At 41.3% G+C, this 18,135-nt stretch overlaps 1 protein-coding gene across 7 annotated transcripts in view; it reads left to right on the top strand.

The window, feature by feature from the left end:
* Positions 1-18,135, top strand: part of fhod3b (formin homology 2 domain containing 3b) — a 115,309-nt gene that overhangs the window by 94,359 nt on the left and 2,815 nt on the right. For 2 of the 7 annotated variants that reach the window (XM_026939911.3, XM_053232851.1), the window contains 17 exons: positions 163-489; positions 1,672-1,743; positions 2,562-2,681; positions 2,844-2,978; positions 3,444-3,494; positions 5,376-5,560; positions 7,253-7,750; positions 7,885-8,774; positions 10,092-10,250; positions 12,008-12,190; positions 12,327-12,446; positions 13,058-13,219; positions 14,314-14,504; positions 15,286-15,478; positions 16,521-16,541; positions 17,321-17,501; positions 17,626-17,787. In XM_026939911.3, the coding sequence (XP_026795712.3) occupies positions 163-489; positions 1,672-1,743; positions 2,562-2,681; positions 2,844-2,978; positions 3,444-3,494; positions 5,376-5,560; positions 7,253-7,750; positions 7,885-8,774; positions 10,092-10,250; positions 12,008-12,190; positions 12,327-12,446; positions 13,058-13,219; positions 14,314-14,504; positions 15,286-15,478; positions 16,521-16,541; positions 17,321-17,501; positions 17,626-17,787 (3,650 nt within the window). Of the gene's footprint in view, positions 1-81; positions 490-1,671; positions 1,744-2,561; positions 2,682-2,843; positions 2,979-3,443; positions 3,495-5,375; positions 5,561-7,252; positions 7,751-7,884; positions 8,775-10,091; positions 10,251-12,007; positions 12,191-12,326; positions 12,447-13,057; positions 13,220-14,313; positions 14,505-15,285; positions 15,479-16,520; positions 16,542-17,320; positions 17,502-17,625; positions 17,788-18,135 lie in introns of all 7 variants that reach the window. The other 5 variants (XM_026939908.3, XM_026939909.3, XM_026939910.3 and 2 more) reach the window with 5 other exon arrangements.

Here is an 18,135-nt window from a genome sequence, read left to right on the forward strand (position 1 = left end):
CAGTGATTGCCCTAACACATTTTATCATGGTGCCACATCCTTTTGCCCAACCCTCTGCTGAGCTGTTCTGTCATCTTATAGCTGGAAGGCGCCAACTGTAGAGAAAGAGGAGGCTTCTAGCTTGTGTTTGCCCTTTAAATGCATGGTCAACCTCATCCCCAGCACTGCTGATTCAGAGGCACGGGAGAGCACCAGGGGCTGTTCTGGGACCAAGGTCATCCGCAGAGCGCCAGTGTCCTCACCTCCTGTAACTCCAGATACTGGCCCCTGCGGTCTGTCTTCTTGGGCCTCCGTCAGGTCTCTGGGGGCTGTGCCCTCCCAGGGTTCATCTGTCACCTCCTCTGCCTCCACATCCCCCAGTGAGGAACATCAAATTGCCTTTCCTCTCCCCTCCTTCCCCCTTCTCTCCTCTTGCCCGTCAGACTCGGACGAGGTGCCTTTGGGGACCCTGCAAGGCCAGAGGGGCCGAGACGCAGAAAAGCGCCCCAGGTAGTGCGGATACATGTACCAAACCCTCACCGCTCACAGTATAAATCCCCTTAGAGTCTCGCTGATATTATAGGCTTGCATGTTTTGATCAGACATCAGTATGTTATTTAGACATATATAATTAGTCATTTGTAATCGTGGTTCAAGTAACAAATGCACAAATGATCAATTTGCAGCTACACCATATATACAGACTAGGGCCAAAAAGTTGTCTGGCTTATAGGTATCCATCAGAGCAGAATTTTCCAGATCTGTGTCTTTCATAGATCTTGGGCTGTCTTGTGAAAGGCGAGGGTTTGTCTTCTGTCACTGAGTGCATCATCAACTTTGTCAGTTTCTGCTTTAAGACATCATTGGCAAAGTTGCTCCGGTCTTCCCTACCCATGTAAAGTGCATATTCATTTTATTGTTGTAATTTAAAATGAGACATTATCACACATCCAACACACATTTATCACACATACAGTATGTATTCAATATAATGTAAATGCACCAAAGGTTTAAAACCCAAATCTCACTTTTCCATGATGTAAAACAGGGTACTCTCAGATGGATACTAACCTTTACTGACATTTACAACTCATCTGCCTTTTATTGTTGTATTGTACAACTCTCAAGCTGGGACAAGGCTATAAATGAAACCCAATACAAAAGGAAATGAGCTTGATGGTGTCTACAAGACCTACATGCATCTGACAATGAGAATGCTTTGTGGGATGGCTTCAGCATGTTTACCCCATTATGTCCACGGATACACTGCCAAATGAAGTGAATCAAGGTTACAGAAGCTCTTGTGTGCTGGAAGCCTTTATAAAATGGTTAATTACTATGTTTTAATGCCAAAGTATCATACTTATTTAATCTATTCCACAAAGGTCAATAATAAAATAATACCTTGTAGCATGCACATATTAATTTGCTTATGGTAGATGAATTAGAGTTAGACCATCTTTCAAATAACATTCACATTTTAATTAATCAAACACTATCTTGCTTTGATTCACTTTACAGTCATTCACCTTCCTCTTGCTTCTGTGCTCCTTTCCCTCCACTGTGCCCCCTATAAAAGACCCTAGTTCCTTCTCCTCTGGTTTTATGCACTAGTAAACCTTTGACTAATACATCTTTATTGCATGTAATTTAACCTGACCTTTTCTTCTCGTTGTTCTGTTCTCTGCATAGTCTTTCAGATATTAGATACTTACACACACCCTGTTCAGCATTTGCTTCCAGAGCCACTCCTAGTGTTGGCAGGTAAGAGCTTCCACAGGGGTCAAACAACAAGATGGATAGGGTTATGTGTAGATTGTATATACACTTTTAAAAATATGTAAAATCTAGCACTCTCTGGGGAAACCCAACTAAGTAAAACCCTATAACAGAGGGATTCCCTTTTACAAAGCTAGAACTATGAACCATCCAGATATTCCCTGAGGAACTCTTTTACTGAGAGTTTAAGAGCTCTGATAAAAACAAGAATAGGTCCATCTTACCAGGGACTAAACATGTTCATTGTTGGCAGAACGATAATGAAATCATTTGTTTTCTTCTGCACTGAAGTAGCCATAAACTCTACACTGCTTAAAATCTTGTGCTTTTAAGATACTGCATATAGCTAATATCGAAGACTTTTTCCAGGTACAAAATAACACTACTTTTTTCACTGTGGTAGTTTTCCTTTGTTTTTCATCAGCGTGATGTTCCTGAACCTTTTTTTTTTTCATTCTTTGTGAGGTTCTGTGTTGAGCAATTGTGTTGTAGTAAAGTTTCAAAGGGCTATAGTCTAAGCAACTGAATTCCTATCTGGAAAGGAGATTTATGCGTGATAGCAGGACTTCTGTGTGTGCTTTGGGATGCGAGACATGACAAGTTTTTGTTGGAACTTGAAGTTGCAGGAATGTTTTCAGTGCAAACTAAAGACAAATAATGAAATTCATCTTGTGTGCCATTTGGTTATCCTTTGCCACATTTTCTGTTGATATCAGCCACTCTAAACATTGAACAATTAGTCAGCTGAGTTTGGCCTGAATGATGATAAAAAAGTGCTTAATTTCTCCATCTTCATTCAACAGACAAAATGGCTATGCTGGCACATATCCTGGTAGGTCATCAGGTGCATCCAGTGCCCCTTCTACCCCCTTCAACCGCTTCATCTCTACAGGAGGGTCACAAACCGACACCAAATCTGACAGGTAATTTGCTCTCGCTTTGATTTTAGCTTCATATATTTAAGAATTGAAGGCATATGAGTGCATGGAATATCCCAGAAATAAAGAATTTTCAATGTGCAATAAAACATAAAACTCTCACTTGTCATGTTTCGGTATGAATCTGTTGTCTCTGCCATGTTGCAGGCCGGCTCTGGGAGGTTTACTGGCCTCATCGTACAGGCAGCACCAGGAGTCTCTGGCTGCAGAGCGGGAGCGGAGGCGCATTGAGAGAGAAGAGAAGCTGCACAGGATCGAACGTGAGGAGAGAACTCGTTTCAGGTTTGTTCCCTTTCTCGATTTGTCCATAGGACGACTAGAAAGGGGTTTCAGTGCAATTGAGACAAGACTTAAATTTAGCTACTAAACAAGGTCATTCTACCAAGGTGTCTCTTACACAGTACTTACTTTTAGAAATATTCAGCCCAGCAGTCAAGGGCAGACTCCTGCCTTATCGGACACTCCCGGGGTAGTTTTCCAAACTCTTTTTTGAGGCATCTCATCTCATCTAAAAATATTTTCCATTACACTGGAATACTTTATATAATTGTATACTTAAATGTAGTTACATTTTGACTTTCACTCAAGTAGATATTAGTAAGATTTTGACACAGTAGCCATATTGGCCCTACCTTTACTAAAATACAGTTTCTCTGTACTTTTTCCCCTCATGGTGTCTTCTAATAGCTTTTGAAAAATTTGCATGTTCTTGTAGCATTATGCTCATGGTCCCTTTCTTTGTTTCAGTCGTGACTATGTGCAGAGGAGAGAAGAGGCCATACATGCTCGTGAAGAGAGGTACAGAACATCCTCTGAGCCATCCTTGTCACTTTTTGTTAGTTTATCTTTATAAACACTGACTGGAGAAATTATTCATGTCCAAACCCATTACACTACAAAGTTTTGAGTTGTGTCTAATATCATTTAGATCACAGATCCATAGTAAGACACCTTGGATACAGGCACAGGAAAGAGCAGCAGATGACAAGCTAATCAGTATAAGCTGCAGCTAAAAGGCCCTGCTATAAAACCTCCACAGAAAGCAGGTCATGCGGCGTAACTATCTCTAGACATGGGCACACTCTTGATAAGTTCCATCCTACAGATATTCACACTGGAATGTGAAGAGAGCCACTGGTTTATTTTAGCATATCTGTTAAGCTAGATCTTATTGAAAATGTTATGGCTGCAAGCAGGTTTTCTAAACCCTTAAACTCCTAGGTGGACACTAGATGATTGAAAGATTTCAGTGTACTAAAGTGCCTAAGCTAAACCTGATAGGATGGAAATGTTTTGTGGAAAAAAAACCCCACATAGGTACACTCACTGAGCAATTTATTAGGAACAGTTGTGCACCTACTCATTCATGCAATTATCTAATCAGCCAATCGTGTGGCAGCAGTGCAATGCATAAAATCATGCAGATACAGGCCACAGCTTCAGGTAATGTTCACGTCATGAGGAAAAAATGTGATCTCCGTGATTTTGACCGTGGCATGATTGTTGGTGCCAGACAGGCTGGTTTGAGTATTTTTAACTGCTGATCTTCTGGGATTTTCACACACAACAGTCTCTAGAGTTTTCAATAAAGAATGGTGCAATAAAGAAACATCTAGTGAGTGGCAGTTCTGCAGACAGAAATGCCTTGTTGATGAGAGAGGTCAGTGGAGAATAGCCAGACTGGTTCCAGCTGACAGAAAGGCTACAGTAACTCAGATAACCGCACAATTGTGGTGAGCAGAAAAGCATCTCAGAATGCACAACACGTTGAACCTTGAGGAAGATGGGCTACAACATCAGAAGACCTCATCAGGTTCCAATTCATTCAGCCAAAAACAGAAAGCTGAGAGTGCAGTGGGCACAGGTTCAGCAAAACTGGACAGTTGAAGACTGGAAAAACGTAGCCTGGTCTGATGAATCTCGATTTCTGCTGAGGCACACAGATGGTAGGGTCAAAATTTGGTGCCAGCAGCATGAATCCATGGACCCAACCTGCCTTGTGTCAACAGTCCAGACTGGTGGGGGTGGTGTAATGGTGTGGGGAATGTTTTCTTGGCACACTTTGGGCCCGTTAATACCTATCAATCATCGCTTGAATGCCACAGCCTATTTGAGAATTGTTGCTGAGCATGTGCATCCCTTCATGGCCACAATTTACCATCTTCTAATGGCTACTTCCAGCATGATAATGCACCATGTCACAAAGCAGAAGTCATCTCAAACTGGTTTCATGAACATGATAATGAGTTCAGTTTTCTTCAGTGGCCTTCTCAGTCACCGGATCCATGCCATGAAGAATTGAGGCCTTTTTGAGATCAAAGTGAGACCCTACCCAGTATGAGTATAGTGTTCCTATTAAAGTGCTCATTGAGTGTATATCCATTGCTGGCATTTAAATGTGCATAATCTATAACAGGTGTTTGATAAGGTGGAAATCTGTTTTGAGGGTTCTGAATCTGTCACCTTTTATAAAAAGACCGCACAGTGAAATATAAACAGGAAGCTCCAAACTCATTCCTTTGCATTTGGTTATACAGTGTTTTGCTTTGTTCATACACTTTAAGTACCTTAAATAAAACTAACATAGCTAGGGCAGCCATGCAAACAAGATCTCGTTACTAGTTAAGCTCTAAGTGATGGAGCTGTTTAATTAACATACACTCTTGTTTCTGGCTTTAGGTATAAACAAGTGGAGCGTCTGGCAGCGGAGGAGTACGAGAGGGAGCATGTGGCATCAGCGTCAAGAGGTCGCACAGAAATCACACTCAATCTGAGTCCACGCCCCTCCTGCAACTCACGCTGTCCAATCCCGTCCTCCACTGAGTCTCAGGAGAATAAACGTCCTCACACTCACACTGCACAAGGTGAGACAGATACAAGTATTCTTGTATACAGTCTTCTAATCCCAACAATAGCACAGCCATTCAGACAGTCTTAAAGAGCATAATTAGCCCTGTTCTCTAGGTGGAAAGATAGTAATATTCTGTCCCCTGTCAATCAGAATGATACTGGCCAATTATGGATGTCTGTGAGCCCATGTATATTCAGTGTATTAAGGTGATCAGTGATTTTGTATGAGAAGTGGTTTGAAAAAATGTGGTTCTGGGCTTCACATGTCTCAAATGTGACTAAATTCCCCAGTCAGGTTGTAACTTTTAAAAAATTCATGTGCTGTTTCTTAACTTGTTAGTAGATTGTACAAAGGATGACTGTAAAAGCTTAAAGTTACAATGGATTCATTGTAGTTTAGATGAGACTTGCAAATCTTTCACACATCAGAGCAATCTGCTGAAATTCCATAAAACAACCTTAAATCTTTTTATGTGCCGCTGCGTCTGCGCTTGGTATGATCAATCATGCCTAGACCTGGCCCCTATCAACCATCTCAACTGGATCCATGTCCATATCTGAGTCACACTGTGTGTGGAGTTAGCAATTGGCTTGAGTTTCACACATTTTAGATAAGAATCAGTTGGGCTGGTCCTGGTGAGCCGCCATTGCCTTTAGCCTGCATTAGCTGCCAGACTGGATGACAAAGCAGCCTATAAAAAAGAAGTGTGGTATTGAACCATAAAGGAATGAAAGACAAAATCAAAGACATTTAAGTTCTGAATTAGTGTAAGACGAATGTCTACGCTTTAAAGCCATGTAGAGCAAAGCTCCTGGTCAGATGGGGCCATGCATGTGTAAAGGGATAGTGGTGCATTCCAGCCAAGAATCTGTTCATCCTGAACCCACTGCTTCATCCTTCTTTCTGCACAGTAGGGTGAATGTAAGACTAGCATGTAAGGCTGGCAGAGGATAGTGAGTGCTCTGCATGGTAAAAACTGAGTAGCGTAACTAAAGAAAATCTTATTAATTCAAGTGCAGACATGCAGTACCCTGACTGTCCCATACAGCTCATGTGCCAGTCTCATTAGTTTGCAGAAATGAATGAAGCATTTTTCAGTGCGCCTTCACATGGAAAGTACAAGAAATTGGCTCTGACAGCACATGTACCAATATGGCTTGTCTTGACTGTGACTAATGGCGTATGGTTACTGTACACGTGCATTTGCCCAGACACATATGGCCTGAAGGATGTGAGGCATTCTGCGTTTTGTCATCCCCTATGCTTCTGTGGGATTGTTTTTCATTTATTTGTTTGCTTTTCCAAATAAGGAGCTGGAAATGTAGTAAGAGTGTGAGGCTTACGGTAATAGAGGATGGAGGAATGGGCTGTGGAGAAATGAAGGCATGCAGGGTGCAAGGATGCTATGAGGAACACATGCAGCGCAACCATGAAGCAAAAACCCACTGTGACCCAAGCACCTTGCAGGTGTAATAACAAAGGCCTATCTTGATCATCCTGGCAATCGAAAAACAAACACAGAATGTTGCCTCTCATTTTTGCTGCCGATTACTGTAGACAAGCAGGATGTGATTCCTGGAGTTTACAAGGCTTCAAAGTCATAAAAGTTTAGATATTTATTTGAGATGTCAGGGCAAATAAAAAATATGGCTCTTTTTTGAAAGTATTGTGTATGTGTGTTTGTTTGTTTGTTTTTAATGTTCAGAAGCTGAGCCAGAACCAAGCCGTGTGGAGTCTCCCTCCGTGTCTCCCGCTGTGTCTGGCCTACAGTGGTCCTCAGAGACAGAGGAGGAGCAGAGGTCTGTGGATGAGAAGGACATAACGGTGTCTGTGCTACATACAAAGCCAGACAACTCAGACAAAACAGGGAAATGGACATTAAGAAAAGATGAGCATGAAAGAGAAGTACAGGAGGTCGAGAAAGGTGAAGATGTGAAAGTGAAGGAGAAAGAGAGGGAAAAGGTATGCACAGAGGCAGTGATGGCAAATGAGGCAAGGACTGAATTAGAGGCAGAAGAGGAGTGTGAGAAAATGCAGATAGTGGAAAGAGACACAGAGGATAGCACAGCCCTTAGTGAGAAAGAGAGGCAGAACGAGGAACTGAATGAGAAGGACAACTGCTCGGCTTCCAGCATCTCCTCAGCCAGCAGTACTCTGGAGAGAGAAGAGCGAGAAGAGAAGCTCATGTGTGATAATGACTCAGGTAAGAAAAAAGACATTGACATTAACAAGTACTCCTGTTGTGCTTAAGTTGATGGACAATTTTTAAATTACCGTTAGATGCTGCATCTTAGTAGCCCTCTATGTAACCAGTGTTTTTCTGTCTCGTCCCATCAGGCCAGTGGGCAGAATGCATTAAGGCAGCAGATATCAATGAACAGTGTGGCAAAGTCCTCAATAACAAGCGCTTCATGCTGGACATGCTCTATGCACAAAATAAGAAGCCGGCTGAAGATGAGGAGAAGGAGAACGAGAAAGAGAGAGAGGAACCAGGAAGCCAGGACTCATCAGTAAACAGCCTCGCCACTCGCATCTCAACTCTGGAGGCCCGGCAGCATACATGTGAGGACAATGTGAAGAAAATGGAAGTGCAGCACCTGGACAACCATGGAAATGTGCGGATCGTGGCCGAGAAATTTGGTGACTTGGTGAAGGGGCTGGTGTCACCTCACGAGGCTGAGCATGCTGGGAAGGAGAAGGCGCCTTCACCCACGCCACCTAAAAAGGAATCGGATCACATCTGGGACCAGCTGATGGCCACACCTCGAGAACTTCGCATCAAAGAGATGGACTTTACTGACCTTTTGGAGGAGGATGACATAGACATTTTGGATGTTGGAAACATGATAAAGTCCCCTGACCACATGACGCCCCCTCCCCCACCTCCATGTATACCAAACCTCCCGCCCCCACCTCCCCTTTTCGGTTGCCCTCCCCCTCCCCCTGTACCAGGAGGGATGTTACCTCCTCCACCACCGTCCGTGGCGTCAGTATCTCCCTCGCATATCGGTTCACCTCAACTTAATCGAGGAGAGCCACCACTCTTTCAGAAGAAGAAGAAGACCATCAGACTCTTCTGGAATGAGGTGAGACCCACAGACTGGCAATACAGCAGTGACAAGCGCTCCAAGGAGTCACTGTGGTCCAAACTGGACCCAGTAAAGTTGGACACAGCCAAGTTGGAGCTCCTCTTTGAGACCAAGTCCAAAGAACTTCCTGTTTCTAAGGTAAACAAGATAGTATTACTTGTAACATATTTTTTCTTGCTGTCAATAATGAATTACTCATTGGTATTCTTTTTTCAATTATTTTTTTAGTCTTAGGCAACAGAAATTGTTTGTATTGAATTTTTTGTAGCTGTATATAAAAGCTTAATACTTTATCACAACCTCGCAAGAGAATTATGTCATTCTTTAGCAAAGACATTTTGCAGGAAATCTTTCAGCTCTACTTAGACAAGCACATGGTGTCGATAACGGCATGTCTCATTTGCCTCAGTGTCACCACAGTCCGTTCCCTATCGGACGAGCACATGAGATTTGAAGCAGACCAGGGAAATCTCAGTCTGTCTGGTGCAAGACTGGTTCGATAGGCTCTGATGGATGTCCTGTATTATCTTAAGGCTCCATCAGATCTGCCTCTGCAAATGTAACCAATGTCATTCCTGAGGTTACATGTCTATTAATTTGATTTATGTCAGCATTAATCCATGATACAATGAAAGGCTTTCCAATCTGACTCGTCCTTTTTTCTAAGTTATATTGTAACGCTGATATCAGGAGGTGCTGGACAGTGTTTTCTGGTATAATTTTGGGGTATTCGGTTATGATCTACGTTTTTCTGAGTGTGTCTTTGCCGGTCAGGGGTTCTCCCCTTGCCTAGCCGAAAGCAGCTGCTTCTCATTTCTGGCCCATTCCTAACTCCCTCTTTCCCTCTCTGTTCCTTCTCTCCTTCTCTTTCCTCCCTTTGTTTGGCAATGAAAGCAAACTGTCTTGCCTCTCGCTAGTCCAGAAATATTCTCCATCAAAGTCCCAAAATAGCCCTCAGGTGCTTGCGTGTTTTCTAAGCGAGTTGCACTTACCATAGATTCCACTGGCATTCATATCTTGGAAAGCCTTGTTTTTCTTAATCACCCACATTAAAGAAATTCCGTTCCAATTCATTTTAAGGTAGTCTTCAGAAAGCTTTTTTTTTTTTAATTCTTGCGTTGGGGACGGTAGATGGATATCACAACAGTTAGCCGACAAGCAAGCGAGCGAGCAGTCGTGCAAACTCATAATGAGAACCAAGTGAAGTATTAGACCAGATGGGTGACTGTTGCCCTGACATATGTTTTTGATGGTGACAGTTTAGCTCTGTTATGGTCCAAAATAGAATACATTTTACCATAATAGCAACCGAAGGTGGGCAGGCACATCACAAACTGCTCACTCTGATTCTCACCACACAATACTGGACACAAAACAAGGTGGAATATGAAAATAAAGCATCTATTGCAAGCCTGAATGTATGAGTTTTCATGCTGAATGTTTTGCTGACTTTAGAAAACAGCAGCGGATGGGAAACGGCAGGAGATTATTGTTCTTGACTCAAAAAGAAGCAACGCCATCAACATTGGCCTCACAGTTCTTCCACCACCCCGCACCATCAAAACAGCCATCCTCAACTTTGATGAGTATGCTCTGAACAAAGAGGGTATAGAGGTAACATCAGTTCACTTTAATATCATTTTACTTTTCTCATTATAGAAGGAAAAAAAACAGTGGTAACACCGTAGTAAAAGTGTCTCACATGTATATGCAATTCAAATATTACATTTTTATTCTAAACACTTACAAATGTGTTTTTCAGGCATTCAAATGCTCTCTCTCACTCAGGCATTATATCATTCAATCATAAAAGCCTGCCACATAAAAGCATATTTCTGTAGTTCCAGCGATTGATGGCTGTCTGTAACTATACTCGCAGTATTGACTTTTGCTGAGTTGGCAGACGAAAAGCATTAACTCAAGAAGTGCAGTTTAATATAACCTGTTACTATTGGTTTAAAAAAAACTCTATAGTTCCTCTGGATTTTTACTAAAAATGAATTTTAGTCAGGAAAATAGAGATTGCTTAATTGTTGTAATTGTGTAATGAATCAGTGAGATGAATAAATGCTAAAATGACACCACAGTATGAACCTGAGGAAAATCCTAATGTGTGCTTATAGATAATGATCATTTTTCCATCATGGGATCTGCCATTCTTCCCTTACTGTGAGAAAAAATTATCTTGAACAAGATCTCATACTGACACACTGATGACTTTTCTCATGGACATGCAGTTAAGACGTTAAGAAGTAAACTAGCAGAGAGCTGTAGCACAAATGAAACCATTCTATTCATTGAAATGATGACTATTATTTATGTATTGATAATTTTCTCCAGATGTTGTTATTAATCAGACTGTTAGGATTCATTAGGGGAGTTATTAACTAGTTTTGTAACTACATAAATTCCTGCCATGACACTGGACAGTGATTCACACACTTCCCTCAGGTCCAATCTCTCTTACTGACTCACTCTCATTTGTGTGTCTGACTGCATACAGAAATTTTCCCTGAGTGTATGTATCTAGATCTGTGTGAACACAAAAGTGAAAACAAAAATCTGATCTTTTCATTTCAGATTTCAGCCACTTTTAGTAATGTTGTCCTAGATTAAATACATCTTATATCTGGTTCATAATGCAATCATTCAAATCAGATTTTATTTATTTTTTTACATCAGGCATCTCTGTGTGTGCACATGTTACTTTCATCATCACTGGCAGTGTGTCAGCAGGACAGAAAAAGGGGACACAGCATCAGCAGTCAGTGGAGGGGCAATACTTGGGAAATTGAGTCATTTCGGGCATAACTGCAATCGTGTTTGAAATAAATGGGTGAACAAATGATAGTTTGTTTTAACATTTTATCAATGGTGGATTGTCTCATGAGTATGGGATTTTTGTTGCGTATGTCATATAGTATGTGCATTATGCACTTTATATAATTAATTTATTTATTCATCTTCAATAACCGCTAAAACTTTGTCAGTGTGCCAGTGGATCGGAGCCTATCCCAGGAACACTGGGTGTGAGGCAGGAATACGCTCTGGTTGGGAATCTAGTCCATGACAAGGCACCATTCAGACATCTTCACATACACATTTACACCTAGGAACAATTTAGTGTAGTCAGATCACCTACGGGAGGTGGGATGAAAATGAAGAACCCGGAGGAAACATAATTGACATAATTGGTTTTGAAAATGTGCACCTATGGGTTGTTTCGGTGCAGAGGTCATTTCACACTAATGACTAATGATGACTAATGTATGTGCGTCACAAATACAAGTGTCAATCATCAAGATATGAGTAAAAAATTAATTGAGCACTAAAGCTTCAAATTTGAACATTGCTCTTTTTTTTCTGTCTAGAAAATCCTGACAATGATTCCCACAGAAGAGGAGAAGCAGAAGATTCAGGAAGCACAGCTGGCGAACCCAGATATTCCTCTGGGTAGTGCTGAACAGTTCCTCCTCACGCTCTCCTCCATCAGTGAGCTGTCTGCTCGCCTGCACCTCTGGGCTTTCAAGATGGACTATGAAGTGTTAGAGAAGGTCAGGACATTGCATTCACAGGCTTTACTGTCTACCCACAGCTGTTAGATCACGCAGCATACATAGATTGCATTTCCTAAGACAGTAGTCATGTTCACAGGATGTGTAAAAGAGTCTCCGTCTTTCTCTCTTTCAGGAAGTGGCAGAGCCCTTACAGGACCTGAAGGAGGGCATGAGTCAGCTGGAGAAGAACAAGACACTGTGCTTTATTCTGTCCACACTACTCGCTATCGGCAATTTCCTTAATGGATCAAATGTGAGTTATAGCCATGCTCACGGCCTTTTCCCCTCTTCTCTTTTCTCTTTTCTCTTTGAGGACGGAAAAAAAAACTAAAGAGGTAATAAAGGTTTGAAAGCACATTTACAGTAAACCATTGAGTGTGGGCAAGAGAACAAAGCAAGTCAAATTTGTGTCATGTCATTTGGAATATTTCCCGTTTTTTATTTCGGCTGGGTCTTCAGCATTACAAGGCTGACCCGGGTGCAGGCCAGTGACTTCCTGTACTTTACCACATTTGATTGAGATTCAGCTATTTACAAGTCAATGAAGCATTCATGTGAGCATGCATACGAGCAGACTACTGACCCGCCTTGCTTTTCAAAGCATTCTGTATTATTGCTTAATGGAACTGATGGTAATCTACTCAGCTGTAGCAGAATAATGTCCGTAAATAGTGGAAATGGCCTATGATTAGAAACGCTTTTATAGAAATCATTTACTGGATGAGTTCCAGAGTGACCCATTTGTTCAAGGTGGATGTATTTATAGCGTCAATTTACTTTGTTACAGGAAATTTCCACTGATATTGTCCATTTTAATATCTTGTGTTTGTGCGTGTGTGTGTGTGTGTGTGTGTGTGTATTCAGGCTAAGGGCTTTGAGCTGAGTTACCTGGAGAAGGTTCCAGAAGTGAAAGACACTGTGCATAAGCAGTCCCTGCTTCACCACGTCTGCTCCATTGTAGTGGACAAGTTTCCAGAAAGTTCCGACCTGTACTCTGAGATTGGTGCAATTACACGCTCTGCTAAGGTACTTCACTAAATCAGAATTATTATGCTTATAGAGCAGTTCTTGAACTCTGCCACGCTTTCTAGTGATACAACCTGGAACTGAAAATGCTCTTAATTGCGATAGTTACCATTTCATTTACATAATGTCTTACATTTGAAGGTCTAAAGAATCTTTTTTATTTTGACACAAAAGTATTCACCCCCTGGATCAAAACTTAGTAGAACAAACTTTTGACTGCAATTACAGCTGCAAACTGGGTGTCTCTATCAGCTTTGCACATCTGGATCCTAATATTTTTCCACATTTTTTAGTGAAATTATAAGGCTCTGTAGTGACTATGAAATTATAGAATTATAGACAATTATACAAATTTAGCTTTTTTAATGAGAATATAAAAAGCAGGACTTCTGCAAGTTAAAATGTACTTTTTCTTGTATAGGTATGTTATATATACAATTACATTACAATTAGAAACACTATTATTTCTAACACATCTTTAGCCATTTCTGAAGCTATCAACACCTTGTCATTCTTTGATTTGGTCTGGTGAACCTTCTGTTTGCATCTTGCCACACCCATCTACAACTTGAAATTGATTATGTCTGTACTACTTGGGATTAATAACAGCAGTGTTGGCTTGCTCTTGTTAGAGAAGGAGTGTGACACAGCTGTACACAGATTTGTGTTCTTCTAACACACCACTTTGAACACTTGAGGGCCTTAGTAATTAGCTGATGAACTGAATTCATGGTAAATGAGGTCTAAACTCTGTAGTGCTGTGGCCTTTGAGGAATGGGGCTGGATTATTCCCCTGGATTAGTTTTTGTGTTAAATACAGCAAAGTTGTAGAAATGTCCTTCATTACCTGAGTTTACTTTAACATAATGACTGTGATGTTATTCAAAATAAAACAGTCTCAAATGGTCTCAGCGGTAACATACAACTTAACACACCCAGTAACGCCTGTACTAGTATGTATGCTGTCCTGTATTAGTGGACAGCAGAGAGGTGGCTATGGCATATAGGAAAGCATGTCTTTTTTTATTTTTTAAATGTAAGGACACTGAGTTGCAACTGGATTTATAAGAGTACATCTGCCCTGCTTTCCTCAGGTGGACTTCGACCAGCTGCAGGACAATCTGGCCCAGATGGAGCGACGCTGCAAAGCTTCCTGGGACCACCTTAAGGTCATTGCCAAGCATGAGATGAAGCCAGCATTAAAGCAGCGCATGTCTGACTTCCTGAAGGACTGCGCTGAAAGGATCATCATCCTCACCATCGTCCACAGGCGCATCATCAATAGGTAAACAACTTGAGCTTTACTTCTTTTACACTGTTGTTGATTCTTCAGTGTTTATCACTAATAGCACGAGTGGCCACTTGCAGCACAAAGGAGAGGACAGTGTAGAGAGGACAGAATGCATGTGTCCTTGTAGTTGAAGCAACCAGCTCCTTAACAATTTGCACAGACAATTTAAGGCTTCCCGGACACTCATGTATTAACTGGGAAGCTCAGAAATCATTTAGAAAGAAGTAAAAATGCTCTGGTGTCAAAGTAAGGCAGAAGATACTAAGGATCTAAATCTGCAGTCTTCAGAAATTCCCTTTTCTGCACTAATGTACATTCCCTAATGCATATCACATTTCAAGCTTTGCCTTGCTGTAATATAATTACCAAGTTTTAAAATATTTTTAGAACACAGACTATTGAAAGTCTGGAAAAAAGTCTTTTAAAGGTCTGGAAAGGACAAGAACCCTGGATTATTTAAGTCAGCTGTTCAGTATAAACAAAAACTAGTTTGAGCCAAGAATATCAAGTTTTTTTTTCGAATATTAAAAAAAAAAATTACACAAATAAACAGCTGCATCCACCACATTTTACTGATTTTTGGTTATTGCAGCAGATTTTAAAGGCTTTTGGGAAAGTTGAACTCTTAAAGAGATGTTGATTCAATCCCCTAGGCCGCTGATGTCTAGAATGAAAGTATTAGAGCAGAGATTCCTCCAAGAGATAATGAGGGCTAGTGAGTAAAGCATGAGTGTAGGCTGCAGGACGTCTAAGCTTCTCTGTGCATGATCTGCAGGTTCCATGCCTTTCTGCTGTTCCTGGGCTACCCAGCGTACGCAGTGAGGGAGGTCAGCATCCACCGCTTCTGTAAGATCCTTAGCGAGTTTGCACTGGAGTATCGCACCACCAGGGAGAGAGTGCTGCAGCAGAAACAGAAGAGAGCTAACCACCGTGAGAGGAACAAGACCCGGGGCAAAATGATCACTGATGTGAGTGTGCCCCCTAATGGCTTTTATCATAGTACATTGTTCAGTTCAACACTTCTGCCACTAGATGGAGCAGTTCACCACTGGATTCTGAATTCCATTTTTTTTTTTTTTTGTGACTAGCATCTAAGTTATATAGCAAACAAAAACATGTAACTTTAGTTTAACTAGTTCAATATATGTTCTATATAATTCCTTAAAGACTGGCAACTAAAGTGTATCTAAGGTTGCTGTTTACTGTCCAGTGAGCCTGTGGGGAGTCATTAATACCCAGCAAATTTAATAAACCTGATCCATTCCTGTTGCTGAACACCAGTAGAGTGCTTGCAGACCTGTGTAATTAATATCAGTGGTGCTGTAGCTGTGCCTGAGGCTACCCCTGATTCCTCAAACATGACCTGCTAAAGCCTGTCTCTGTGGGGGAGTCCCGGTTAGAGGAGGCCTTACGTGGTTTGTTTAGTTTGGCGAGAGATACTTTGGTTTAAAAGCAGTTCTTAGTCTAATCTCAGCATGAAAATCCAACTCTTTTCATTTGCCTGAAGAATAGCAGTGAAGCAGTGTGTAAGTATTGTGAATGGTACGGCCGCTTAAGAGTTGATCTGTGTGTACTAGTTGTGCTGCTATACTGTGCACTCCACTAGATCACCATTTGCAACTATTCTAAGACCTTAGTATAGAATATAGAGAGTCTCCATCAGGACTTTATGCAGGTCAGAACATGGAAAAGCATTCACTTTCCAAGCAGGAAATGTATGAGACTTCAGAAAAGGTTTTCTATTTAAAAAAATAAATGGTTAAAGTCAGACACTAAGATTTTAGACATTTCTTTAATATCTACACTGACACAGCATATTACAAGTCTGAAATTAAATTTAAAAAATAGCATGAGCAATAGCAAGAAAAAAGCAAGAATCTAGTATAGATCCTTCTCAGCTACTTATCATTTTTATTGTTTATATATCCTGTATAGATTTTATTTTGTTCTATAGATTTTATTTTTGTTTCTTTTTTCTTTCTCCATCATGTCTCCATTTCTCCTTTCTAGAGTGAGGATGAAGATAGTGAGGTATGCGTGGCTGTGTGCAGTTGTGTTTGTGTGAGTGCATGTGAAGCCTCGTTTATCCCCATGTGCACGTCAACATTTCATTAACTTTAACTATTTTTTTTACATGAAATGACTGTGACTGCAATCAGTGGCCTGAGACTAACAAAGAAAAGTCCCTTCAGAGATTACATCATACTGATCATGATGGAATTGTTAAAAAATATACACCAGCCCTGAGTCACATTCACTAATAACTCTTTCAGACACACACTCCCACACTCACACAAAGTGACCATCAGCAGTGGAGCTGGTGTTGAAAGGGCCTGCAGAGAGGAAGCATGTTTGTGATCCTGTTACACAAGCTGTGAGAATAGGAAGAGAAGGAAGGGAGCAGGGTCACCATGTGGAATCTATAAGCAACATGTTAAATGTAAATATTTTGATGATAGTGTCAATGAGATCATTAAAATAAACACGTAATGGACAGTAGGTTAGCATTAGTATTATGTTGCTTTTCACTGATTATTTTTGAGCAGCCCTGTCCTGTTGATTGTTCACCCACTAATGATAAGACAACAGATTTAACAATACTAAGCTCACTCTGCACTTTGTTGTTCTACAGTGCATGCTAGAAATCGTTTTTGATTGTTTTTGACAAATGCCTGCATGGAAAATTTCAAATTGCCAACAAAAAACCTGTAAGCCAAGAGACTCCACTGCCAAAGGCCAAAGGAAAGAGGCACTGCACAGAAGCCAGACAGTAGGGTTTATCTGCTGTTTATCTGTTCTTTCCTCCACAGAGTGGTAAGTTTGCAGGCGCTTCAGCAGATGGTCAGGACACTCCAGCGCAGGGTCTTGACTATGCTGAGGACGCAGCAGAGCACGAGCAGATGACCGCAGTGCTGCGAAACAGTCTGCAGCTCGGAGACACCACCCCTTCAGTCCTGCCTGGTCTGCGCACCCGCACCAGAGCCAGCCGAGGTGCTTACAAACCTACAGTCCTGTAGCTTTCAGTTTACCTCAAATGCACTCTGCAGCTGTAGAACAAATTAATTATCTTGGCAGCCATATTTTGAAAGAAACTCTGCTTTCTGTGTTCATATAGGCCGCATGGGACTGTGGTCCTCTGCCAGTGAAGACACATCTAATTGCATGGAAGACACAGCAGATGAGATCATGGAGCGAATAGTAAAGTCAGCAACTCAGGGCCCCAGTCAGCGCAGTCAGCCTCGCGAGAGGAGACGCTCAAGAGCTAACCGCAAGTCCTGTAAGTCACTGCATGACATTTACAGTACATGACAGAACATAAAGAGTTACAATAGCCGGTACAGTATGCACTATACACCGTGTACCTGTGTATGTAGAACCTGATTTTGTAGGATAGTAACGTCTTGTTTTATGCTAAACAGAAAGATGAATCACTGCATGATATCTCAGTCTTTGACCTGCACCAGAACAGCTTCCACAGAAAAACTGTAAATGTTCAATCCCAAGACTTCTAAAAGAGTAAATGTTTAAGCTTTTGCTCGTAATTTGTTTCTACTGTGTTTTGCTTTGTGCAGTTTTATACTTTCTTGCGAGTGGGAGCAGGTGATAAGATATGAAGCTCAAAGGA

The sequence above is a fragment of the Pangasianodon hypophthalmus genome, chromosome 1 (genome assembly GCF_027358585.1).
Source record: "Pangasianodon hypophthalmus isolate fPanHyp1 chromosome 1, fPanHyp1.pri, whole genome shotgun sequence".
NCBI lineage: Eukaryota > Metazoa > Chordata > Actinopteri > Siluriformes > Pangasiidae > Pangasianodon > Pangasianodon hypophthalmus.